Source organism: Fusarium sambucinum, chromosome I, assembly GCF_050947815.1.
Source record: "Fusarium sambucinum isolate potato_lamoka chromosome I, whole genome shotgun sequence".
In the NCBI taxonomy this organism is placed as follows: Eukaryota; Fungi; Ascomycota; class Sordariomycetes; order Hypocreales; family Nectriaceae; genus Fusarium; species Fusarium sambucinum.
The window spans coordinates 11,143,306-11,168,571 of NC_139294.1; the positions used below are offsets into that span (position 1 = coordinate 11,143,306).

The 25,266-nt window shown below is 47.8% G+C and overlaps 6 protein-coding genes across 6 annotated transcripts; 3 read left to right on the forward strand and 3 right to left on the reverse strand.

The window, feature by feature from the left end:
• Positions 1-611: 611 nt before the first annotated feature.
• Positions 612-1,845, reverse strand: FSST1_006338 (uncharacterized protein; the record flags this gene model as incomplete). Its single annotated transcript, XM_083232697.1, has 3 exons — positions 612-1,055; positions 1,268-1,540; positions 1,609-1,845. 3 exons carry the CDS (start codon positions 1,843-1,845, stop codon positions 612-614), a joined length of 954 nt encoding a protein of 317 aa, XP_083089768.1.
• A 5,971-nt stretch (positions 1,846-7,816) lies between these two features.
• On the reverse strand, positions 7,817-8,675 carry FSST1_006339 (uncharacterized protein; the record flags this gene model as incomplete). The annotated part of the gene is made up of 3 exons (XM_083232698.1): positions 7,817-8,157; positions 8,223-8,471; positions 8,546-8,675. The coding sequence occupies 3 exons, from the start codon at positions 8,673-8,675 to the stop codon at positions 7,817-7,819; spliced, it is 720 nt and encodes a 239-aa protein (XP_083089769.1).
• Positions 8,676-13,007: 4,332 nt separating this feature from the next.
• Positions 13,008-15,502, reverse strand: FSST1_006340 (adenylosuccinate synthase ADE12; the record flags this gene model as incomplete). Its single annotated transcript, XM_083232699.1, has 21 exons — positions 13,008-13,058; positions 13,110-13,136; positions 13,187-13,327; positions 13,384-13,452; positions 13,520-13,581; positions 13,705-13,739; positions 13,791-13,827; positions 13,878-13,926; positions 13,977-13,981; positions 14,032-14,129; positions 14,183-14,217; positions 14,269-14,401; positions 14,459-14,562; positions 14,626-14,684; positions 14,742-14,884; positions 14,941-14,976; positions 15,030-15,068; positions 15,124-15,144; positions 15,203-15,231; positions 15,283-15,339; positions 15,428-15,502. The coding sequence occupies 21 exons, from the start codon at positions 15,500-15,502 to the stop codon at positions 13,008-13,010; spliced, it is 1,305 nt and encodes a 434-aa protein (XP_083089770.1).
• Positions 15,503-20,812: 5,310 nt separating this feature from the next.
• On the forward strand, positions 20,813-21,091 carry FSST1_006341 (uncharacterized protein; the record flags this gene model as incomplete). Its single annotated transcript, XM_083232700.1, has 1 exon — positions 20,813-21,091. The coding sequence occupies one exon, from the start codon at positions 20,813-20,815 to the stop codon at positions 21,089-21,091; it is 279 nt and encodes a 92-aa protein (XP_083089771.1).
• A 1,928-nt stretch (positions 21,092-23,019) lies between these two features.
• Positions 23,020-24,320, forward strand: FSST1_006342 (uncharacterized protein; the record flags this gene model as incomplete). Its single annotated transcript, XM_083232701.1, has 5 exons — positions 23,020-23,469; positions 23,537-23,564; positions 23,613-23,709; positions 23,756-23,779; positions 24,026-24,320. 5 exons carry the CDS (start codon positions 23,020-23,022, stop codon positions 24,318-24,320), a joined length of 894 nt encoding a protein of 297 aa, XP_083089772.1.
• A 548-nt stretch (positions 24,321-24,868) lies between these two features.
• Positions 24,869-25,241, forward strand: FSST1_006343 (uncharacterized protein; the record flags this gene model as incomplete). The annotated part of the gene is made up of 2 exons (XM_083232702.1): positions 24,869-25,044; positions 25,097-25,241. 2 exons carry the CDS (start codon positions 24,869-24,871, stop codon positions 25,239-25,241), a joined length of 321 nt encoding a protein of 106 aa, XP_083089773.1.
• Positions 25,242-25,266: the final 25 nt, after the last annotated feature.

Genomic DNA, 25,266 nt, shown 5'->3' on the forward strand with positions numbered 1-25,266 from the left:
AGTGGGTGAAACCTCCAGCGACGATGTTACAGATGTTTCAAAGAAAAAAACAATGTGTCTCGTCCTCGCCTCCTTTACCAGACATGTAGTCGTAGTGAGCACGACTGGTAGTCTCTTGATTCTGGTCAATGGTGCCATCTGCATCATGTTTTTGTCGTCTTGGTGTTTGGTACACCGATTACATTCTTTTCATCTTCACTGAGAGCCTCGAATAGTCCTTGCCCATCACCGTAGACATTATCTCGTTGATTTCTCTCATGCCATCTTTGTGTTGTGGCTCATCATCCTCACTTTGATAGGCGAGCCAAGGCCAAGACAGTCGAGTACATTGAACTCTAGCGTTGCGTCCCAAGTGAGAAAAACAATGTTTCGTGGAATATTGTCCTTTTTCTCATATTCAGAAAACTTTTTTCCCCTCGTTGATAGAAAGTCGGTGTCGGCCCAAGTATGCTGTATTGAACGCCGACCCATCGCAACCGTCTTCAGGTGTATCGATTGGTTCCACCAGCTGGTCGAACACATCTTGGGACCAGACCCCCTGTGCCATGATAGCGTGCATGTGGAGTGGATGATTCTTGGGATTGAGGAAGCGCTCGCTACGTTTCGCCCTCCTAAATCCAGGTGCATATGTCGACGATACCCCGTCGATTTGCCAGTGACGTCCAACATTTTGCGAGGTGTCTGTCGTTAAGCCATAACGTCAACTTTCGGCCCGCGTACAATTCGGTTGTATCCCCGTTGTCGGAGCCGATAATATGTATCTCGTGCTTAGGATGGGCGTCGACGTTCCGAATGGTATCGGTCACAGTGGCCTCCAGCTTCGCCAAGGACAGATTCAAGTCCTGGATGTCATGGAGCTCGTTCAGGGTTTCGACAAGCTCCACAAACCTTTGGTCTAACATTCCAGGAAGTTCAAATCGACTTGTGTTCGACTTGTCTGCGCTAAGCTCCAAATGCTGACGCTCTAAGCTTTGGAGACTGATAAGCTCGATGGCCATCTCGTGTATATCCAGGGCATGTGTGCCAGTGACTGCTGGGCCACGGCGTGTAAAAGTCTGTGACATTCTAAGCCGCATCGGGGATATGGGGAGTAATGTTGACTTCCCGGGGAGGATGAATGAGATATGAAGACTCCTCTCGAGTGTAATAGGCAGGCATTCGACTCTAGCTTCAGGCTTTCGTATTATTGTGGAGTTACGCCTGTTGATCAGAGCATTCAGAAGAAGTCTATCGCTCCAACAGAGAACCAGGGTCAGAACAAACACACCATAGAGAATTCCGCAATATCCAAGAAGTGATCAGGAATATTGCCACCGGGACTGAGAATAATAGGTACCATAATCATTATACCGGCTTTCCTAGCCAGACGGTAATGAGCTGAGTTCTTGGTCTGGGCACGTTGCTGATGTTGAATCAATCGGCGGTGAAACTCAACAGTTTGTCCAAAGTAGAGTGCGATGCGATAGGTTCCAATGGTGATTTTCAGCAGGATGTTACCCTCCTCCTTGTGGTTGTGGCCTGCATGAAAGCTCGATGGTCGCTACGTACGGGGTATACTTCATACCCTACGGTATGGCATCGAGCACCTGACCTAGTTATATTAGTAACATCAGTCAGGTCGTCCGCGACGTTGGTAGCCCCCATAGCACCTCCACCGAAGGTATGGACGGCGAAGCGGTCATTGTTGCCACCCCCACGGGAGGTGTTGACAATCCGGACGACCTTTCCAGCTCGTTCATCGATGGTCGACCAAGTGTTTATCGACTCAAAGATATCTGAGAATTCGAAAGTGAGGATCCGACGCGTGGATATATTGATAAGTGAATAGAAGACGTAGAAATACATCGAATACCAATTCTCTTTAGCAAGTACTAAACGTTCCCGGCAGGGCAACACATGAGCTGAAGGCATCGTCCAGGAAGCCCATTGTTCTCGATGCCATGGCTGGTGAGTTGCACGGCTATCTTCTAGTTGAATGAACTGTAGGTATCTTGCACGACCGCCCAATTGCAGACGTACTAGGTCAATGCACCTTCTGCGCTACCAGGTTGTTGATTCAGGCCATTTGATTATGTCCTAGTTGGTTTGCTTCCTATCTTCTCAATCCTTTGGAGTGAGACGAGGGATGGCACGGCATTTTACCCCTTGAAGGATGCACTGTCAGAGTAGTGCAAGCTTGTTTCCCCATCCTCCAGGCCCGCAGAAAAAGTGATTCTGATGAGGAAACTGCTGTACAAGAAAGAGCGGGCGTATCCAATCGCGTCAACGTGGTACTGCAACTCCAAGGGAACTGTTGATACCCTTGAAAGGATCACGCGAGAAGAAACTCTAGCATGGCACCGGTGAATGATGACAACTGATGTTGAGCTCGATGCGATGCTGGAATTCCAATATTGACGGGCCATGCCTGTTATCGCGAAGGAGAAATCCAAGCCTCTCGTGATGGGCGGATGGTCCTCCTTCACACGGCGGTCTTTCGCTGCCTGCTGCTAAAATGCAAAGTCGGGGTTGGAAGCCAGCGATGTATGCGTCTTCTAATTGCTTGAAGATGTGGTTGACAGAGTCATTCGGCCCGTTGTCGAGGATCGCCGGACCCTCCTTTCGTCGACACGCTGGTAGCCAGTAGAATACCATCCTGGCGGAATACGTGGACTAGAGGCTCACGCTTGAGGTGGGGGTGGAATACCGAAATGAGACTTGTTAAGCCGTCGGCCAGTGTACACTACCGAAACCTTCATACCGTTCTTTCTAAGGCCGGACGCATACACCATGCCGATAGACGTGACAAGGAAGAACCTGACATTCATCCGAAGAATACTCACGGGTTCGGTTGGGGTTGGGTTAGGTGGGTGAGTGTCCACAGGAGGCCACAATGGTTCGTGGTTGGTAATTTGTCGTTACTGGCCTCAAGGTGTTGCAAAACTCCGCCGTTAGAAGTATAAGGGACGAAATGAGTTGGTCACTTCATGCTCCTTTAGAGTACAGTTCTTAGACTATCCGTAAAATATACGTCCTTTTCATCTTTAAGATCCCGAAGAAACTCGATCTCGTCGTGTGTCATGTTTTCGTACTCCTTTTCTGGATTGGACAAGAACTCCGGGGCTTCTTTGGGCGTACTTATGACGACTGTCTTCGATCTGTTTTCCCGGGAAGGCGATGAAACCTCGGCAATGACGAGTTCAATACCTTGAACAGTCTCTTCACCCTCAATCCCCTGAGAAACTTTCTTGGGGGAAGTACTTCAAACCAGGAGAAACGAAACACGCGGTACCAGGCAAGGCAGCCATAATCAAGCTTATGCCGAGCCCCTCAATAGATGTGAACTTGGGTCGTTCAATGTTACCTAGCTCGTTTGGTACAGCAGCCTGTTCCAACTTATACATTCAAGGATATAAATGGTACCGTCTGGGTAGCTCGTGGAAAGGGGAGCACACGGACGGCTCGACCAAGCTCATGGTTTCTGGGCTTACTGAGACAGTTTCTCAGAGTGTCAACTCGGTTGCTTGTCGTTGGTAAAATCCATAGCACAAGTGCATCGTGTCGTCAGCTCAAAGTAATCTCTGATCGAGATAAATAGTCGGATCACAATACAGAAAAAGAGTCGTTCGTTTGTTGGATGTCGTGGGAAGGGAAGGAGAAAGTTCATCCTACTGGTTGGAGACGACCTCCTTTGTGCCGGATGGTTGGGTCATATCATCCATAAAACCAGCAACGTGCTACGCGGCATCGGTTATTGTAATGGTGAAATTAACCCCTTGGATAGAGGGAAGAAACTAGGCCGCATAAAGTAAGGGAACCCTAGGTTGAACAGTTCCAAGCTGGCATTTGTCATTGAATCTCGAATAGAAACTCCCATGCCGTAGTTTCGATGGGCGATTGCTTCGGCGGCCATGTTCTGCGTTCATTGGATCACCAACAAGCCCCGATTGCCTGCGGCGCAGTTTTCAGAGACATGGGATCCAATAGGTGCAAGTTCCTTGGCGTAGTCTTGATGGTTTTCATACGTTCTTGAAGGTATCAGTCTAGCACATATCGTGAAGATATCCAAGAGTAGAGTAGGCTCGTCGCGGGTGATAAAGTCTCCCAGCTCTTGTAATCCTTCCTGAGGAACATCCGACAATGATCTTGATGTAACCGAATAGAAATTGTCGGAAGCGGCCACAACTTCTTATTCATCTATTTTATTGGCAACGCCCGATTCATCACCCTGTTTGCAGAGGATGCAGGTTTGTCTCTCGGTGCGGGCAATATCTGATGTCGCCTTCAATGAGCCGAAGCAGAGTGCAGGCTGAGCATTTGATCAACTTGTGGAGTGTGTCTTCTTTGTAGACTTCCTTCTGAGTAAAATCGGCAGTCAACATATTGTTGGATCAGACCCTATCGACTAGCTCCTGCAGGACAACGTTACCTGCTCCGATGGGGATAGGTTTGCAGCAGGTAAGAATCAAAGTAACCTTGTGCGTTCGGTAATCCAGTTGAAACAAAGATGGGATTTGAGACAATACAGGTAACGCCGATCTTAGGCAACAAGTTTGACGTTGGTCGAGGTCACTCATCCCCATGTTGTCTCTCTGCAAGTCGCAGCTTTTTCATGAATTTCACTTGCAAGTCTGACTCGCGCTATCCCCTTCGGCATTCTGCTAGAACTCCGCATAGAAGAAGATGTTCTCGCCGGGAGCAAGTGCAGGGAAAAGACGACCGGCAGAAAACGTGCATGCCGCCAAGAGCTTGTCTTGTGGGTTAACCTTTTCTGAGACAGGAACGAAGGCACACATTGGTGGACTTGTCACACCCAAAGATTTCATCAGTTCATCCGTGGTGATTCGTGTGGTGATCTGCTTCGGGGGGGCATATCGCAAATGTCATCTCCCAGAATGATTACGCCCGATGCAGCGTGGCTAGGATGAATGGCTGCCTTTACAACGGGGGTTGAGTGTGGTCTCGGCGTAAGACGACATTGTCGGATTGCTTGCCTTTTCCTTTTGTCTTTCCCCCGTTCGGGTACTCTTCACGGAGTGCCTTTCCGAGGAGTTCATGTATGAGTGCGTACCATACTTAGCCCTGTCGTAGATCACCCATCGACAGCACAGATCGTGATCAAGAGATGGTTTGTCGTCAAGGCAAATGGAGTTAGTTGTATGTTGCCTGGGGGCGACTACCAATTCCGCTCCACCGCCTCGACTAGTCCTCGTCCTCGTCGTCCAAGACCAGCTTGGATCTTGGCTTCTGGGGATTTCGAGACGATAGTGTCATAGGTTAGATCCTCGAATGTGACCACATTGTGACAAGGATTCAACAGGCCCAATCTCCAGGTGGCTCTGTATTCTCAGGAATAGAGAATTTTGCGAGGGAGGAAGATGCCATGTGCAACGAGATGCCAGGAGCCCCAATCTCCGAGAGGCTTACGTGTCCTTCGACATTGTCGTATCAAGCTAAAAGAGTGATATCTTGAGCAACACTTGATTGGCGCGAGGACATGGCGACGAGGTCTGTTGAGGAAGGACCCGTTGTGCCAACGCTTGGCTTCCCGTTGATTGAACCTATGCATATGGAGTGCAGGGCCTTGGAGAAGAGTTCCTTTTGCTGCAATAGACTTTCAGTCTGACTATGCCTTCTGTAATTCATAGTGTGTCGGCGCAAAGATCCTATATTCTTCGGGTTGAAGTAAATGGATAAATTTGCGTACTTCGGAGGCAATGTGATCACCCGCTTGGGGCGGCAATCAGTTCCTGGAAGAGACGACGAAATAGCTATCCCTTCTAAGTCTGAACTTCGAGTTTTGACACTGATTCATCGTAGAATGGAACTGAAGTGATCAGTCAACGTGAAAATGCCATCGCCTAGGAGTAGCATCATCTAGCCCACAAGGTCGGTGGATTGACCATATACTTGATCCGAAAGGGTCCAGTTCGCTGCTGGGACCACTTGCGCGGAGGGTATCTAGGGAGATAGTAGCCGTTGTGTAAGAAACATTATCTAGTGTTCTGATCGAGACCAGCCCGCGTTTTTGAGGAATCGACATGGTGAAGATAGTAGGACTCTGGCGAGGAGATGCCATGTGGTTACGAATCTGCTCAGGGTGATGATACTCAGGCTCAGGAGGATACTCAGGCTCAGTGGGATACTCAGGCTCAGTGGTTTTGGTAGAGAATTTGGTCTGCTCGGTCTTCTATGCGGCATAACGCAAAGAGCCCCTGTACTTCTTAGCGATGTGCGCCTCATCGGCAATCCAGAACTGGAAGTAGATGTCATACACCCACTTGTTACTGGACGGGTACTCCACGAAGTTTCCATCAACTCGCCGGTTCCCGATGTCGAAGGTGACCTTGTTATCCTGGATCACGTTGGGCCTGTCGCTCGAGGTGTTTGCCATCTGCTGCGGCGTGTTGATGAAGGATAACTTTTGCTTCACCAATTTTACCAATTGAGTATCTCTATTGGTAAAGGTATAGAAGGACGACATCTCTGTCATACATTTGAATCCAGGTTGTATGGAACTACAGCCCAAGGTCGTAAAGGAAATGTCGCGAATGGATACGCCATGGGGCTTGCTGGGTGGTACCCTTCAAGCTCATCAGTAGCCCTTCTGTAGGACAAGGGCAGTAGTATGGTCGGATCTCAATTCTGTCCTGTACGGCACCCGTGGCTCGTAACGGGCATGTCGAGAACCCGATTCACGGTGCCTTCCCATAGTGCTTGTCCTTGAGGAACTCCTGTACGGTAGCTCGCTGACGAGTATCAAGCAGAAACGACTCCCATTCGTCCGAATGACCTGAGCCTTTCTAGGAGATAATTCTTGGGTAAAACATCAGGCCCATGGACCCAAGCCTTCTTCTCCCAGACTTGGGCGAAGAATGGTTGTATTTCGGCAACAGTAGACCTAGGATTGACCGGGATTCGAGTAGTCGCGTTACGATCTATGAATAGATTTTCTTGAAAGAAGGAGGATAAGAAAATCGATCGGCGGTGGCCTGAAGTCGAGAGAGAAAAGACGCTGTGAAAGGACGGCTGAAAGATATCAGGCGATCAGATGCGAGATAGGTCAGGGTCGGTCGAGAAGAGCTGATACATCAATCGGTAGTTGTATTCGAAGGTTGAAAACGCTAGGGCAGGCATCTCCCTGGTGGGTTTTGAAACCCATCGATAACGTTGTTATAAAGAGTGTGTTTCGAGCTTTCTGCAGGCCCCATAATGCTGCAACTGCGAAAGGCCATTCGACGGTTCAGAGCGAGTAAGTGAGTCGAGTAAACTCGGCAGCGCCATAGGAGTACTACGGCCTTGTATTGACATAGGTCTTTAGGGCCCAGAGCTCCCCAAGAAGGCAGATCGACGGTATCTGGCCCTGATATTCGTTAGAAGTGGTACTTCCAGGGCATAATCTGACATACATACCCGAAGGTGTCGATCTTGACCATCTATTGACGGCAACACGATTGAGGGGCGAAAATGACCAAGGCCCTTTAACGCATCAGACAAGGGCCACATGGACACATGGACGTGATGGCGGGTATGTTTGTTACAATGGAAGTCTGTAAAGGCAGAAGGTCAGTACAATAGTCAAATGTGAATAAAAGCAAATCAATTAGTTAGGTACGCACTCGTGGATTCTTCGGATCTCTCCCACTGAGGGCCCTGACGATGTATCTTTAGTCGAAGCCGAGCTTTAAGGTCTTGTCCCCAAGTGAATACTTGGTGCCAAAGAAGATTCCGAGGTTGAAGTCGACGGAAAGAACCAGAAGCGCGGGAGTCTTGGTCAGATAGACGGAAATGACAAAGAGGGCCGGCAAGACAAAATCCACACCAAATAGTACAAAGGTTAAATCAGTACTGGTAGAAACAGTTTCATTGTTGGAACCATTCGTGTCCTGGGTAGAGGCAACGTCAGTAGCGTGGGCATGTTCGCCTTTGCCTCGTGGGGTGCCTGCTTGATGGAGGTGACGGACACCATAGGGACCGAACGCTCAGCAGACGACATGCTCTGCCTAACACTCGATGATGACCATTTTGCGATACTTGGAGTAAACAAGGCTGTGACTCCTGTGTTATGGTCATAGGTCGAAACAGTGTCTTCTCGTTTCTGACTGTGGTATGGGGCTGAGATAATCGTGCCAAGTGCGAGGTCATCTTTGTGGTACATCTTGTCTGTGTGGCTCTCTTCTGCTCACGTATCGGAAGCGCTCGAAATTTGTGACGGTGGCGACATGTCGGGCACTTGTTTTGACTCTTGCCATACACATGTTCTTCAAAGCTGTGGTGCCCGAGTCTCGCCACATAGGAAATGCCAAAGATATGCCTCCTATGTGGGAGGATGTAGGCCATGTAGGCGACACCAGTTTCATTGTTAGGGAGCTCGCACTCGTTGAGTCCGTCCGTAGTCATCTCCTTATAGTACATCCTACAATTCCGTTTTCGCCACTTCAAAGCTGAGGGATCACGTTGAAGGATCTCCAGGAGATGAGGGAAATACGTCTCTGTGATAGACGACATTTTTCCGTGCATACTCAGGGTCCATAGGAGGCGCTGTAACTCCCATGCGTGCAGTGGCTTGTCGAGGCTGTGCATACAGGCGAAAGCGTAGCGGGAGCGACAGCGTAGAGTGGCTCGTACCCCATACCAGGTATCAGCTCATAAGGTAGCACTCTGCGATACTTTGTTATGACTGGTCTGCTAGTCATTGTCGGAAAGCGCACAGATTGCAGAAGGGAGGTCGCACTCGCAAGAAGTTTCTCAGCGTCAGCAACGTCGAATTTGGCGTTGATGCCTTGGCTATGTTCATTCTTTCTCGCATACTCGAACTCGAGTTTCCGCCAGAACATCTTAAATGTGGGTAAGAAGATGGAGGTCTTCATCATGCTCATCTCGTTGCTTCGGATAGCAGCTTCTTGGCTGCTTCATGTCTTGTGCCGGAATGTGAAAACGAGAGATAACGGGTGGACTCGAATATATTCTTCAGAAATAGTGACAGCTGCTCTATCGATGTCGGCGAATTTGAAGATAACACGGCCCCGTCCCCGCGTGATGTGGTAGCCTTGAATGGAAACAATTCGTTCTGCTGTAGGAAAGCAGGTTAGCTCTGGCTCTACAAACATTGACCATGTAAGGGCAAGAGGGATGGTTCTTTGATGATGAGGTGCTTACAGTTCGTACATCGCATGAATCGGCGACTTACAGTCTGTGTTTGTCTTTGTTGGTAGCCGGTCACTGGCTGTGCTCAGAAATGGCGACAGTCAATAGTCGAGGCATTCTGTTCTGGGCCTGGGCGATGCGATGAATGTTGAGTACCTGTCCCTTCCGAACATGATCAAGGGTGCCATACTGCAAGTCTGCTCAGAATGTCGATCATCATTGCATGGGATGCCACTTGGGGGGTAATTGTACGTCCAAGCCCGCTCCACAAACTAGACATGATGGCCATACCAAGCTTCAGGGTGCAAGTCGGAACCTTCTGCAGACGGGTTGTCTGTGGCTCTTGTTTCCCCACCCGAACGCTACAGCGAATGCTGCTGGGTAATAGGAGTAACCTCTGACGATGATGAGAGAGCGTGTATGTAAGAATAGGTAAAGGGGTAGACTGGGGATGGACGATAATCCAGTTGGAGTATGTAGGCGGTTACCGACGATCATACAAGTGAAGAGACCGGTCGGCTGAAATGAAGAAGTAAAATGATAATGCAAGTACTTGTAGATACTTGGTCAGGCCAATCCACTTGGATTCTCGAGGTAGCGGCTGGTAGTGTTGACGACCACGAGACTCAGGAGATGATTAATCATCTTGATGATGGTGATGGGAGAAATAATTGGTTGAGGAGAACGAGTAAAACGAGGATGTTGGGATGTGTAGATGAGTGGATGTTCGGTCATAATCTGGCTGGATTATAGAGGTGGTTGTTGGTAACAGTCACGCAAGGTAGAGTGTCTGGTGAAGTTCATCGATTCACCGCTGTGGGACATGCCCAAATATCGCGCACTGGCGCCTGGGATATATTATCCTCTGTGCAAAGACGATATTGTTGTAGACTGTTCAAAAGCCACTTACTTCAGAGATCCCGACCCTTTTGCAGTTTGTCGATAGTCTTGAAGATATACCCATGTACTCCACGACCGAGTGTCGATGAGACGAAGATAGGGCTATCATGAAGCCAGGTATGATGTCTTTTTCCGCGGTTGGCAAGGGCAAAGTTGTGACATTGCTCCAGGCTTGGGTGCTGGACATGTATGTTCTGGACGGCGTCAGAGGTGTCTTGTGGAAGAGTAAGACGCCCTTACCTTCTGGGTTTGTTCCCTGTAAACAGGAGTGTACTCAATCTCATCGTCTCATTGCCCATGTGTCCGACGACGCACAGCTGTGGGATTCGTTGTGTCGGTAAATGAGGTACTTCGGATGCGTTATCGGAGATACGCCAAGGAGAGGAAAGGCTCTGTCAAGTCCCATTAGCGAGTGATAGAAGGAAAAGATTGGATGGAGGAACTCAACTTAGCTGTCAATGGAAGACTTGTAAGAAGGTCGGAGCCACCACGTTCACAGGTTGATGACAAGCAATGACACAATGAGCCATGACGAAGACTCGCTCTCAGAAGGGGAGCTGTGTCATGGATACCAGAGTTGTTGATCTGGTAGTGTGATGTATAAAGATACGAAGCAGGAGGGAATGTGTCCTAAGAATCAATAGTATAAGATGATGTGAAGAGATGAGAAGAGATGAGAAACGATGGAACTTGTCGGGGAGGATGGGGGATTTATACCCGAATCGGACATTCTTTCGCTCCGAGAAGGGCAGCATCCTTTGCATCATCTGGAAGATGAGTTGTCTTGTTCTGCTTGATTGGAAGCCGTATGTGTCTACTGCATCAGGCATCCATCGCAAAGATCCCGTTCGAGGGCACACAGCGTCGATTGACCTGCAGCAAGCACTGAGCCATCGCAATTCCCGGATGAATCAGCAGATCCGATACGTCCATGATAGAAAACAGACTGTTGAGTGTCACAGTCGGAGTCACCCCGGATTGAATCCGGCGGAAGTTGGTGAAAACCTTGACAGTGTTTCTTTCTGCCTGACGCTTGGGCATCCATCATGAAGCAAGCTTCCGAGCAAAGAGGGTTCAAGCATTTGTATCTCGTCACCGACAATCTGAGAAGAGGTCGTGGTGTTTCTTGCGTGGATGAGGAGTCGTCTGGCAACTCTCAAAGCGCGGCGTCTTTGCCAGTCGGGGAGTGGTGATATTGGCATTTGTCGACTGACTGAGGTTTTGAGATGTAAACGGAGCAAATACTGGCGATGCTGAGATTTGTAAAGTCTTGCTATACAACCCTGCATCATCGATTGTTCTGGTGATGTTTCCATCTTCGCTGGACATCCAAGCGCGGCACGGGGCTGCAAGTGACCGATCCGTAGGTATCTGACCGCAACCTATAGCCTGTTAGACTGCTTCAATACCATTACTGCACGGATACTCACTCTAGCCTCTGTTACAAACCGCTTCTGCCCCGTTGCTTCATCGACACGGATCGCTTCAAAAGCTCCGTGCCAATGGATTTTCACGCGTGGTGTACAAGATGCGAGTCACTGTAATTCACTGAGTCATCTTGGAGTGTTGTACAATGTGATGTCGGAAGCGGACATGAGATACAGTCCAGAGTATGGATGCGAGGAAGAGTGGTTCGTAGTTTCTACAGATGGGTCCAATCAGGCATACTCTGTGGTGTGATCAGTTGGATGTTCTGAATGTTCACGGGAAACGCACACTGTAGAAGTCTGAAGAGTCGCGTTGATATGCCACCTTGGGATGACCTAAACAACATGCAACTTCAATGAATAGAGCTGTTGTCGAGCCATCTGCCTCTGCTGATAGACGTTTCGGTGAGTTTGGCCTTGGCTTGGTGATTTGTACGGGTGAGTCTGTGATTGAGGGGTGACATCAGCCTGGTGTTGCGCCGCAATAAAATTCACAAGAGATCCGTAAAGTCACGACTGATGACAGAAATGCATGAACATGCCGATATGCTCGTCGTTGTATTCACAAGCGCCATGCCACAGGCATGTACCTAAATCTGATGTCCAATAACGGTACTGGACCTGGACTCTGAGAGACGATAACCTCAATCGGCTGCCTGATCTCAACACAGGACATAATCTCAGAACCTCCACATCCGTCCTGTTGTGTATTTCCGTTGGCAGTCTGAAGTTGGGGGCTAGTCTCGCGTCTCCCTCTGCCAGCTTCCGCCTCTGCTCGGGTAGGCTCTACCTTTTCCGAAAGGCCTCTTGATGTCGTAGTCGCCGGTATTCGCTGCTACCTGTCGCCGCGCGCAGGATTATTTGCCATCGCATCTTTTCTTCCTTGGCCATGCGAGCGTCGTTAATCAAGGCCTTGCGTGATGGAGCCGATGTGAGGTTGTCCGGGGTGGCAGTTGTTAGTGAATTTACAGGGATCAGCCAGTGCGAGACTGGGGTAATGACTGCCGTTCTGCAACTCAGCTCAACTCAAAACGATCAACGCTTATGACGTCGTTTTTTCGATATTCGGTACATAGGTACTATCTACAATGAGGCTGAGATGAGGCGAGACATAGCATCATGCCACATCGCTTCAAGTTTATTCTTCATTTGGTCGGTGCATACCCTATACAGTGAATTGCGTGGTGAAAGATTTACGTCACAAGACGACGCGTTGGGTATTTCCGTCCAGTGGTGATCACGTAGCCAGTGTTGGAACGAGAGATAGCAAGCAGACACAACGATTTTGTCAAAAAGCAGTGTGCAGTAAAAGTGAAGTTGACAGTTAGACATGCCAGTGACCCATGATAGATCAGCGACATGGCACACTTACGAACAGCCCTTGTTTGGACTGATATGCACTATATCTATTACACCATAATTGAGCCCAATTACTCATTGGGGAATCTACGCGACTGTACGGATAGAGTACCGTCCATCTTCCTGTATAGCGTCGCTTGACAATTGGCCTTAGCGACACGCATCGCGTCGCTGATATGGCGTCCACCGCCGGACTTATTTCTTGATCATACTTGTGCGGTCAGGGCCAGTGCCAATCCATTTTACCTATGAATGTTAGTATATTGACATAGTCAAACAAGTAAATCGTAATCGTACCTTGACTCCAATGAAGTTTTCAATGAACTGCCGAAGTTGTCAATATAACCCCTGAATAGTGATCCTGCAATTCTTACCTCGACATAGTCTTGTGCCTGCTTGGGAAGATCACTGAAGGTCTTCACGTTCGTGGTCGGTGTGTTCCAACCTGGCATCTCATGATAAACAACTTCAGCTCGGTCGAGAGCATCAAGACCCGCAGGGTACGAAGCCAACTCCTAAAAAATTCGTTAGTATCTGTTGGCAACTCTACAGGAGACATATATTAACTCACCTCGCCAGTTTCAGGATCCTTGTACGCCACAGCGATCTTGATCGTCTCGAATGCATCCAGCACGTCCAGCTAAAGGTACAGGGAGTCAGCCACTATCCGATTGAAAGCGCGAATAAAATTAGAGATTCGTGGTTACCTTGGTCAAGTTGAGGGCTGTGTAATAATTGATGGCCATGCTATATCGAAGCACAACCAGGTCTGTAAGATTATGTTAGCAAAACTGGAAGAATAATGGACTGCAATAAGCGATTTGAAGTACCGAGCCTATATGAGTTAGCTGGGACTTTCTTGTTACAAGTCTCAAATATCTGAGAAACTTACCAACCACAACGACGTCGTCGTCCAGTGGATGTTCCCTTGACACAGTTAGCACTGGTATAATAAGTTTAAAGGAAAGGGAAAAGTACCCATTCTCTGCCAACTTCCTGGAGTTTCGTGCCAACTCTGTTATAATAGTTAGCAACTAAACACATTGGGTAAGCTGAATAACTAACTCTTCGAGGTCTTCAGTCTTGAAGGCGCCCATGCCAACTCGGGTTGTATCTATGTCTTGTTAGTATGGTAAACAAATAGGTGGAAAAGCCACCAGCGACTGAAACTGGTTGGAACAATGTTGCTTTCAGCCAGCTGAATGTGTGTTGAGCTTACAGGCTTTGACCACACCGATCACTTCAGTGAGGTTGCGAGGATTGAGGTGCAACCCGCCAATAATTCCTGCCACGGATGTGGTAGAACTTGTCACATATCTTGTTCACTGTTAATGGCTGTCATCTGGTTGACATAGGTTGAGAACACATACGGATATGATCCGACGTCGAGATCCAGCATCAGGGCCTTCCACCGAAAAGATCAGCGCGGTACTTCGATAAAGAATAGGGCTCTTACGTTGGCACCCTCCACAAGGATCTTCGTGTTGTTCTCTTGGGCAGACTGCATGAAAGGTACGGCATCGATGGCGTATTTGGCGAGCTTCGGGCGGTATTCTCGGAAACGGGCGATTTCGTCCTCAACGTCATATCTGGATTGACAATAGCATCAGAATGGGCGGCATAATATGCATTGAGCTGACTCTTACTTCAGTAGGTCCCCATATCTCTTGGCGTAACCTAATGCAAGTCGTCGAAGTTTTGACTCAAACACCTCCTCGTTGAAGATCTCTGCTAATCGAATGCCACTTCGCTATTAAGCACATTTTAGCGTTGTTCCGTCGTCGCTTCGTCGTCGCTTCGGTGGAGTTCTTACTGCAGCCTTTGTGCTGTAGCATGGGCCAATGCCACGACCGGTGGTTCCAATCTTGTTCTCTAGAATGCGACATTAGAAGCTGCTGGAGGTGCGTACTTGGAGGACTAGCTACTTACTTCCAAGCTCAACCTCTTCAAGGCCATCGACAGCAAGGTGAAGGTCCAGGTTGATGTGAACTCGGTCCGAGACGAGAATGCGATCGTAAACGTTGGGGAGACCCTTGTCATCAAGTTCCTTGAGCTCCTTGAAGAATGATGGACTAAAGGAAGTCAATTTGCCGATCGATAGAAGTGACAGGGGTTCGCTGTCACTCACACATGGAAAACAACACCTGAACCAATCAAGTTCGTGCTAAAGTAAGGAATCAGTACTGCAACTCCAGAGGAATGAATAGAATTAATTACCAGTTCGGGTTGATGAGACCAGAAGGAAGAAGGTGGAAACTAGGCGAGTAAGTACTCTCTCCCCTAACTCTGACAATGCGATGTGACTGCATACCTGTACGACACACCCTGGGTACTGTTCTAGGATGAGCAAAACCACTCTAATACGCCTGCACATGTCCGGCTCGACTTACACAATTTGATGACCTGCATTGTGACCTCCCTACACCTTCGTCTTAGTATGTATTTTCTACGCGGATCGGATCGTCCTCACGGCGGCTCGTGCGCAGATTTGCGCATCAGTAGCAAGAATATCGGTCAGTTTTCCTTTCTGTCGGCGCTCGTCAGAAGAAGTTCAATATTGCGTATGGAGGCAGACAAACCCCCTCATCTCCTAGAAAGCAGATTCACGTTAGTACATATCCATGCCCCATTGCAGCGATGACAGGGCTATAATTACCCCATTGGGAGCCGAGAATCACAGTGACCGGCATGTTTCAAGATTCGAGAAGGTTTCGCAGCAGAGAACAGCTCAATTGCGATGAGGGAAGATGGAGCTCTTGCACGATGGGGAAAACTTTCCATGTGCGCGGGGCTACGCGGGGTTACCTTACATAAGGTACAAGCTACAGTGATGTTGGACTTAACTGTTGGCCTGATGTGGGCCTGAGGCATCAGGCCCACACAGAGCCTTGTCAAGCCGCCCTACGGTTAATCACCTCAACGTACCCTAGACTCAGCTCACCTACAGCTAACTCTCACCGTTGTTGATCTTATTACCTGCAGAGACGATCAATGTTCCAGCAAAGCTGAGAGAAATTTCTGGACCCCGAACCTGAATGAACATGGGCTCATCCTTTGTGGCAACGTAAGCAAAGAACCCTTTCCAACATTGCAATGCCTCCATGATGGACATCAATTACGTCGTTGTGTAAGCCCGCCAAGCCATCACGATGCAATGCTGGGTTTCAATCAATATTGCAAAGACAATTGAATGCAATGTAAGGTAAGGTAAGGCAAGATAAGTCCAGAACCATTGCACACGCCCCCTTCTTCTCTTCTGCACAAAATTCCAAGATCTCGGAACCGATTGCGAGATTGATCCAGGGCAGCATGACATCATATTGGAGGGGCAAGTTTTGATAGACAAACCGTTAATCCCGGAACGGGAGTATCCCGCCGCGCAATGGGAAAACCGGTTATTGTTTCTACAGTTTCTTTTTAATTCTTTCCTTTGTCTCCCTTGTAGTGATGACGAGCATTAAGGAAACAAAGGAAGTGGATCAAAGGAAGCATGTTTTAGTCAATGGAAATACCATTGATGCCTTTGTGACGTCGTTGAGAGGCGAAACCTTTCTGCCCTGACATGCATGCCCAGGACCAATCAACAGCCAAAGACGAAGAAAAAATGAATGACAAGACTTGACGCCTTGCAGCGTCTTTGTTCTAAGCCTTGCAACACCCACTGACAGTAAATTTTCTGCCCGTTGACATCTTGTGCAGATCTCGGTAGACAGGCACAGGAACATTCCGTCCTTCAGCTCTTCCCAACGGTTCTGCAGGTTCAACGGAACGAAAGCGAAAGGCCCCATCTCTCGCTTCCTTTCCCCAGAATTCCACTCATCACTGTGCGATTAACTGAGGAGCATTTACAAAAATTCTCTCCCTGGTCCGAGTGGTGGTGGTTCAAAGAAAGAATTTTTCTACACAACCCGGCCGGATAACGGGAGCCAGACGGCCAACCCACACAAAGCCGGGCCGAAGCCGGAGCGGGGGAAAGAGGAACAAAGGATTTGTAGTTCGGCCCTTGGCATTTTTGCGGGGGGCGTGATTTAAACTGATTGCCAGTGATAAGAGAGTCATTTGTTCACTGTAAATGAATCAGACAGAGTTACAGTAGCAATAAGAAATGGTTGCTGGCAGAGTCGGTGAGCGACAGTTACAGCACATCATGTCTATCGACACCGCCTTGCTAGGTGTTCTTGACATGTTCTGGCGCCGTGCCCTCGTGGCTGACGCGAGACGACAAGGCTAGGTACTGTACCAAGAAGGGGGTGTAGCGATTCATTCAGAAAAAGTACGGGGTAAATCATTGCACTGTACAGTACAAACTGACTCAAATCGTTGCTCAGTGGCGGAATAAACTCCAATTGTTTCTGAAAATTCTGATAAACGTCTCCTTTTTCCTTTTTTGCGCAATGAATGAGTCAAGCTAGAAGAGAAGAAAACTTTGACAAGCCTGGCAAGTTTGTTTCTTCTCGGCAACTCCCATGGTGCTGTGCTAGTTTCAGCTCTTGTCGATAGTTTTTGTGAGGTATGTCTCGGAGGAATAAACTTTTATTAATTAGATTCAATACTTTCAACGGCTGAAGTCGAGGCTCGTTTAACATCATGGACCTGACTCCAGGCCTTTCGCCTATCCAGGTCCACCATTCCGGACAGAGTTCCTAAAGATTACGTTTAAAGAAGCGCGGCTCCGGGATTTTCGGTACGCTCCTCCAGGGATCCAGGATTGGAAGAGGCTAGAGAGGGATGGTTCCCGCGGGCGGAAAGGAAAGGCTGATTTTGGCAAACCCCTGTAAGCTGACCCCAGATTCCCCTTTACAGAACAACTTACAGCCGCACAGTTTAAAGCCTCGGCTTTATTACAGTAAAGCTATCATGTCATGGTTGACGATGAAGTAATCAATATTGAATCATGTCCAAACTCTCTTTTTGCTCTCTGACTCTCGTATTGTTCATTAAAACATCACCGCTGTTTTCACCGTTTCACTACAATACTCCTTGTGGCGTGAAGCTCTAGTTAATTGTCTGTCCAGCTTCACCTAAACCGATCTTAACTTGGCGGGTTTCAGCATGTGACGAACCATCTCATCCGCAAAGCAACCCCAACCCCCATCTTATTTTGTATTTTCCCCGCCTTTTCCAAATCCTGTTACTTTTGTTTTTTCCCCAGGCATCAAAAATCGAGGCACATGCGCTCTTGTCAAATCATGGGGTTTGATCAACGGCTACCTAGCCCACTGTCTCAGATTCTATCTTGTGTGTGTCAAAAGATGCAGGTGATTTACTTTCCGAGCCTCACAGTCTCCACGATATGATGGACAGTCTACATGCTATCATGTACTGTTCGCACATGCGTCTGTCTGATCCATCCATCCATCTTTTGAAGACCAGGGTCCAGAGCGCTTGCGGCGCCGCAAGGAGTTCCTATCTGAGAAACATACACAACACATTTCCATCAACTCAGCCAGCCTGCCGTCAGCTGCGCATAATATAATGATAATTGCGGCAATATGCTCGCACCGCACCGTCCGTAGTTACCGTTCCCGTTGGAGGTAGTCATCGTCAGCGGTGCAGTCGCAGTCAGCAGATGTGGACATAAACCTGTTCCCGCCCTTTGTCCTTTTCCCCCATGTGGCCTTTTTAACGCGTACTTCGGGTATCTTAGAGGCATCTCTGCGCATCTTATCATCCTTCCCCCGCGCGCGCGGGGAAATGGTTCGCATAATTGTAGATAGCTTCGGCTCAAATAGGTAGTTCGATTGAACCTGTTAATGCAAGCAACATCGCTGCACTGTACCATTGCTTATCCACACTCCCCCCTCTTTTTTGTGTCTCCCCCTGTCAGATCCCATCCTTTACTCAACAAGGCCCGCGGAGCCTCTCTCCACTGCCTTGCCTTTGCCTTGCGTCTGTGAATGCCTGCTTCCCCGCAATCAGGCCCCATCACCTAATGCATCTTATACGTGGTAAAGTCTGGCTTGGCCAGCGTGGCATATCAAATAACATATCGTAGAATACATACCGCCAAGAATGAGAGACATAAAGCTGCTGTTCAAGTGAGGCCTGCTGCTGCCTACATGCGTATTTGCATGCTCATTTGTTCCAAAAGTCTCACGCAAGGCGGTAATAGTACCACTGCGGCTGGGCTGGGCTGAGTCTTTGCCCTGCTAGGTAACATCCAATACCCATTTTCAACCACAAAACTGAATATCGCAAATGTCTCTTTTGCATGCACAGTGTCTGGTAAATCTCACCCATCGTCAAAGTTTGGATGCGACATGGGACGGAGGACGATATAAGCCCAGAATAATCCCACGAGGTAATCGTACCATCGACTCATGGAAAGGCCCGAGCTTTGATGATAAGGGGAAGCGAAAAGATCCAGCCTCACTTTTATTTTTATCTTTACTCTCGGCCGGTTCCCTAGCATCGTATAATTAAAGATGAATCGATCAGTTCACCTTTGACCGAGGCGGATCCGCGGCCCACAATGTGTTTTCTTACCTGTTTGTGTCTCCAAGACAAGATCATCACAATAAAAACACTTTCGAATAAATACCAAGATCAAGGAATAGATATTCCACTTTCTCCATTTAGCAAACACTGCCAAGTCTTTGATCCCCCAACAATACGCCTTTAATGACTTGTCTTTGTTTTTGTCTCACCTTTCCAAATTAGATGCCAACTCGTATCTAACAAAAGACACCGTATTTTTCTCCGCCATGAGACATTCATTACGGGGTATCACACGAAATAATTAGACAAGAAAACAAAAATTATCTAGTTCATCCCTTGAGGACGCACTGATCTACCTCCCTTGAGTCTTAAAAAGAAGAAAAGAAGTAAAAAAAGGGCTCAAATTAGTCTACAGATCCATTCAGTTCGTCCACTCATGAACAAGACCGTCCATCCATCTTGACTCCAACACGACGGATTCAACCCCCCAACACAAAAAGGACAACCCGAAATGTTCCTCTGTCAAAGTTTTCTACCACATGGGAGTGTGCCTGCGTGAGTGGTGTGAGCGACAAAAGATGAGTCAACAAATAGCAACAACAACAACAATTCCCTCACGATTCAACATGTTGGCCGATTCTCGGCCCCCCCGAATAGCTTCTGTTTTTTAACATTTCTTTTATCAGTGGAATGCTAGTTCTAGGGCATTCGTTATCCCAGAGCCCTCACGCTCATCCCCGCAAAATACGCTGTAGGAATGAATGGATCCCCCCTGGTCAAAATCATGTTCTGGGCCAGGCCTCAAAAATTTAGAAAAGGAGTTAAAGACCAGGGACGAGATTCCAGTTTCTTGGCTAAATCCACCCCCAAAGTTCCCCTACTGTGCGACCGAGTCGACGGGATGCCTTGTTTTGTCGTGAGTGTTAATTGCCACTGTGGATAGGGGATTGATGACCCTTAGACGACCTTCTGAGAAATCATTATCGTCAGTGACGACCACAGTGCGGCTCAAGTTCAGCTCTCCCCCACGCCCTTTTGAGCGTCGGTGTCCTGGGCTGGCCCTGTCATTGCCACGCCCCCCTACCAAGCCAAGACCCGCCACACCTCCACCTTGATTCACCTGAGGCTCCAGTTAATTACACTCCCCACTCCTCTCAAACTGTCGGTACAGCCTCTGCCAGTGTCTATATCCATCAGCCTTCCCCCCGAAATCCCCTTCCTGGGGTTTCTTCTCTTTTACATTTCATATACACAATACAACACGAGATATAACCATCACAGCCTTGGATTCAGCGTTTTTATATATCATTTTCGAGCTGGACCTCTTTTACTACTATTGCTTGACGCAGTAACAACAAATCACATCACACCGTCTATCCCTTTGTGTAGAGTTCCACCTTCTTTGTTTACCAGGGCGTGTCCACATTCCATTCCCTCCACAGCAAAACAAAGTTCTTCACAACAACAACAAGACACAAATAAATATCCCGACTGTCCCGCGCAAAGAAGAAAAATACCAACCTCTTCTTTTTACTACACAAACACACAACCAAACAGCCATCATGTCTCACTCAACCGAAACTTACTACTACTACGTCCCCAATCTTCAGGCTCTCGACCCTACAGCCCGCGAAGTCGACCCTTCAGCTTACGCCTGGGTTCAACCCACCATCATCGAGGATGAAGATCTCACCTTTGGCGGAAAGTCTCTGAGCGCTTGGCACGAGGAGGATCGTCGCCGTCACAGCAGTGGCAGCAACAGCAGCGATGAGGAAGAGCGCCGCGGCCGAGAGCGCGTGCGAAGAAACTACTCTCGCTCTAGCAAGTCGCACAAGAAGTAAATGCGCTTGCGCATGAGACATTCAAGAACGCGGTCACCGACAAACCATGATACCCCCTTTAGACCACACAACCTCGACACCTCACCACCACAACATCTTGACTCGCCTCTACCTACTACTACCTGAAATCTCGCCACCACATCAAACTCTCGATACGTACACACATGAAACGACTATAGAACACTTCAGAATATTCCCCCACAACTTTACTTTTCCACGTCACGCATCGCCACCAAACCCTCTCGCTTACCAACCTGTACAACCTCCTTTCGCTCTCACCTCCCCAGGCATGCTTCTACGACCAACCTCTCCAGCATTCAGCATATTAGCATTTCAGGAACTTTTCCCCAACAGGAAGGGGAAATTTGCATTTTAGACCTGCTTTCACTGCGCAAGCCTCTTGCTTGCCAACGGCGTTGTATTTTATCATTATTCTTGTACTTGTCTTTTTGTTTTTATAACTCTGCATGCATTCGGGATACCCCATGTTGGATTCGTTACGTTACTATAGTCCGCGCCCGAGGCCGGACGAAGAAAGGGAAAGGAAAGGATAACGGGAATTATCTTGAGTCGACTCTTCGTCTTCTTGTCGGAAGATATGGAGAGTTAATGATTGGGATGGCAGACCACTAGAGGTAGCATAGCACCCCACACTGAATGGCAGAAATACCATAAGTTTAACACTACAATATGTTGCCCCAAAACACGTGAATATCTGCAGCTAAAGTCGGTACATCTCCAACGTTGCAGTACTTGACAGTTCGCATCATGCCCTCTCTGGCATATGATCCACATACATGAGGTCACGCACTTCTGCCAAAGCCACGTGCAATCTCTCGGCATGTTACAAAAGGTGCATTGCAAGAATCCGACGTTTCAATCTCGATCAGAATCCGAGTCAGGTTTTGAACAATCCCATGCATGTTAAATGACGTCGTCGAATAACACAGCCTGCAAGACCACGGTTTCGGATAACCTTTTACAGAGAATGAAACTTGATAGGTTCGTTGCGGTAAACAATACAGAGACGGACCACCTCCGTAGGTAGGTATGTTTTGAGTCGTTCATCAACGTGCGGGGTTAACTTGAAGATCACACATGCATTTGATGATGGTATTTTTTCCACAAAAGCTTGTTTGGAGATGAGGCTTTTATTGATCAGATGAAGAATTCTGTGAAAGACTAATAGTCCATTTACCTTTTTATCTTGACGCGTTGTTATGCGGTTTGACGATCAACATAAGATCGACTTGGGGTGTTTATATACAAGAGTGGTGATTCTTATATCCTGCACTTAATTAATCTTTTGCCAGTATGATGCAAATATGCCACATAAACTTGTGGTTCTAGATTAGATCATTCATGCGCAACTAATTACCGAGTCTAGCGTATTCTTGGTGTTGATGGGAGAGACATCTAGTGATCGTCGTCCCACCAGTAGCCGTTCCACTTGACAGCTGACTACCGATTCCTCGGGTCTTGCATACCTACCGCGTAGGCTAATAGCTAAGTCTAGATCTTCTGTCTATGACAGCGCTGATCAAAAGGCGAGGCGATGGGTCTCGAACAGCAGCTGAAACAAATGATTTATGGAAACGTTCCGCCCACAACAGAGATTCTCTTGAGGTGATTCACTCCTTAGGGTAACAGAAAAGTTGGCCGCTGGAAGTATAAGAAACGAAATTAGTAGGACGGTTTATGCTTTCCAAGTCACGGTTTTATGTCATTTATTTTTGTATCCAAAGACATAGAAGGCCAACGTTTCTACTACCCGCCAGATTATCTCGCTCCTTCCTTTGCACCATATTATGATGTGGGACTTTATGATGACTGCCTACATCCGTTTTCTTCCCTTGCATTGTTCAACTTGCAAAAGCCATATCATACTTTAATACAGTTACTACAATTACTTACACTCGCTTTCCAACATGTCGAACAACAAGACGAAACATCGTGACACAGTCACCAAATATCGGAGCGACGACGACAAAAAGGGCAAGGCCAAGGCCGAGTCTAGAGAACCGACCCCAGAGCTTATCAAGGACGATCACAGCGATGGAAGTCACCCACTCAGCGATCTAAGCAATGTCGAAAGTGACTCCGAAGAATTCCAAGAATTAACCCCCGCGCTCCTCGAAGCCATGAGGGAAGCCGAAGAATACTACGCAGACGATGAATCAGAATCGATACCGCGTGGACAGGTTATTGACCATTTCGACTTGGACTTGACTCGATGGCAAGATGACGTTGCGAGAAGATACGAACCAGTCGATAACTCCGACGACGATGTTTTGATGGTCGATGATGAGGACTCAAGGGTCAACGATAAGATTTTGATGTTCTACGACGAAGCTTCGAAGGTCAAAATCATGGATCCTGTGAGTGTACCTTTTGAACGCACAGTGGTCCAATTACTAATCCATGTAGCAAATTTGTGCCGACTAGGAGAACGCAAGAAACAACTGCATCAACAGTTTGCAGGAACTTGCCCGGAACACAGAGAGGCTTTGCTAGAACGAAGAGACTTATGTTTCCGGACAAAGGAGACGAATCGGGGAAGCCCTTGTTGAGGTCTACGATGCAGTGGCCGAGATGACAAGAGGTCTTGGGATCGTGTGGTACGTCTGCATCCATGCGTGTTACACCAGATACTGACGACTCTAGGGACTGGCAAGTTGAGAACGACAGGTAGCTCGGGCATTGTTCTCTGGTCACTGGTAATCATGAATACTACATTTAAGAGGTAGTTCTAGCGTTTGCGGATGAAAAAAATAGATTACTTGTTGATCTGCACCTTGATTCGTGATGTACTGGCTGGTATCCATTCGTTCCATTTGTTCCATTCGTCCCGTTGACTCCGTTCGTACCATTCTCTACCTAGTTTGTACGAGGAACTCACGTTGTCGGTTTTAAACTCCAAACGGATGTTTAAAGTGAAGATGCCCCAACTTTCGATAGACCTTCACCGCTGGCCACATCTCCGATGTCATCGTCTGACGTTGAGCTCGTGGACGGTCTCTCCAGCCACTTTGGTCAATACGAGAAACAAGGTCTTGCAAGTAATCGAGGTAGCAGATCTACTAGACAATATGGTAAGACCAACGCATTGCACACATCATCTTCTATTCCCAAGGCTGAGGATGGTCGCCACAGAAGACAGCGCAATGAACTAAAATCTTCTCCCTTCCCTAGCGATGAAGAAGGCGGTGGTGATCGAAAACCTACCTGATACCTCCACAGATTACATATATCGGCCTGGCAGTGCGCAGTGTTACCATCGCAAGCTCTGGCACTCTCTGTCGGTGTCATGGCTGGCACTTTAAAAGGATAGGAGAAAGAAGTCATGTGGTAAAGAACTTGACTTTGTCTCCCTGCATATTTAAATTTGAGTTTCTGACCATTAAGTGATTTCTACGCTGTCATCCTCATGACTGAACCTGTAAGCCTTTACCCCCATAGCAGAGAATTGCATTCCTTTGAGGACTGACTGCTGTCTTGTGTTTGCTGTAATTTCTCTCAATCTAAAAGAGCCTGGCATTTAGAAATGGAATACCTGAACGATGTATTAGGGTTCACGATAAAGGTTAATCAGAGTCTGTTGTCTACCTAGTCATCTCATATAATAACATTTCCATCAAAGTTAGTACAGCATAAAAATAATGGAGCTTGCTTCACCTGGAACGTATATAAATAGGCGCTTTTCTACTGGCAGAATAATCAGCATCAATCCCCAATACACACACTCATCAACAAACAAATACCCACAATCGACACAAGATGCTCGGCGGCGGCCCCAGAACCGATAATAAGGATATGATGATGCTTGGAGGTGGCATGATAGCCACTACTCTTGTATTTGTCGGTACACTGTACTTCGGTTATATGATGTATGGCCCTCAAGAGCCCAATATCGAAGGAGACCCCTCAGTGCTCCATCCGTATCGGCGTAGCATGTAAGTCTTGCTGTAGCTCAAGAAACGATGAATTCACTGACACTTCGCAAAGTCTGGACACAATCATCCCCCCTGTTCCTACCATTTCAACATTCACGAACGACACTTCGCAAAGTCTAGACACGACCATCTCCTCCATCTCTACCACTTCAATCACGAATGGCGCTCAAGGGCGAAGAACTAAGCTCATAGGGTAGATGCTTGATAATACCAACTTGCTTT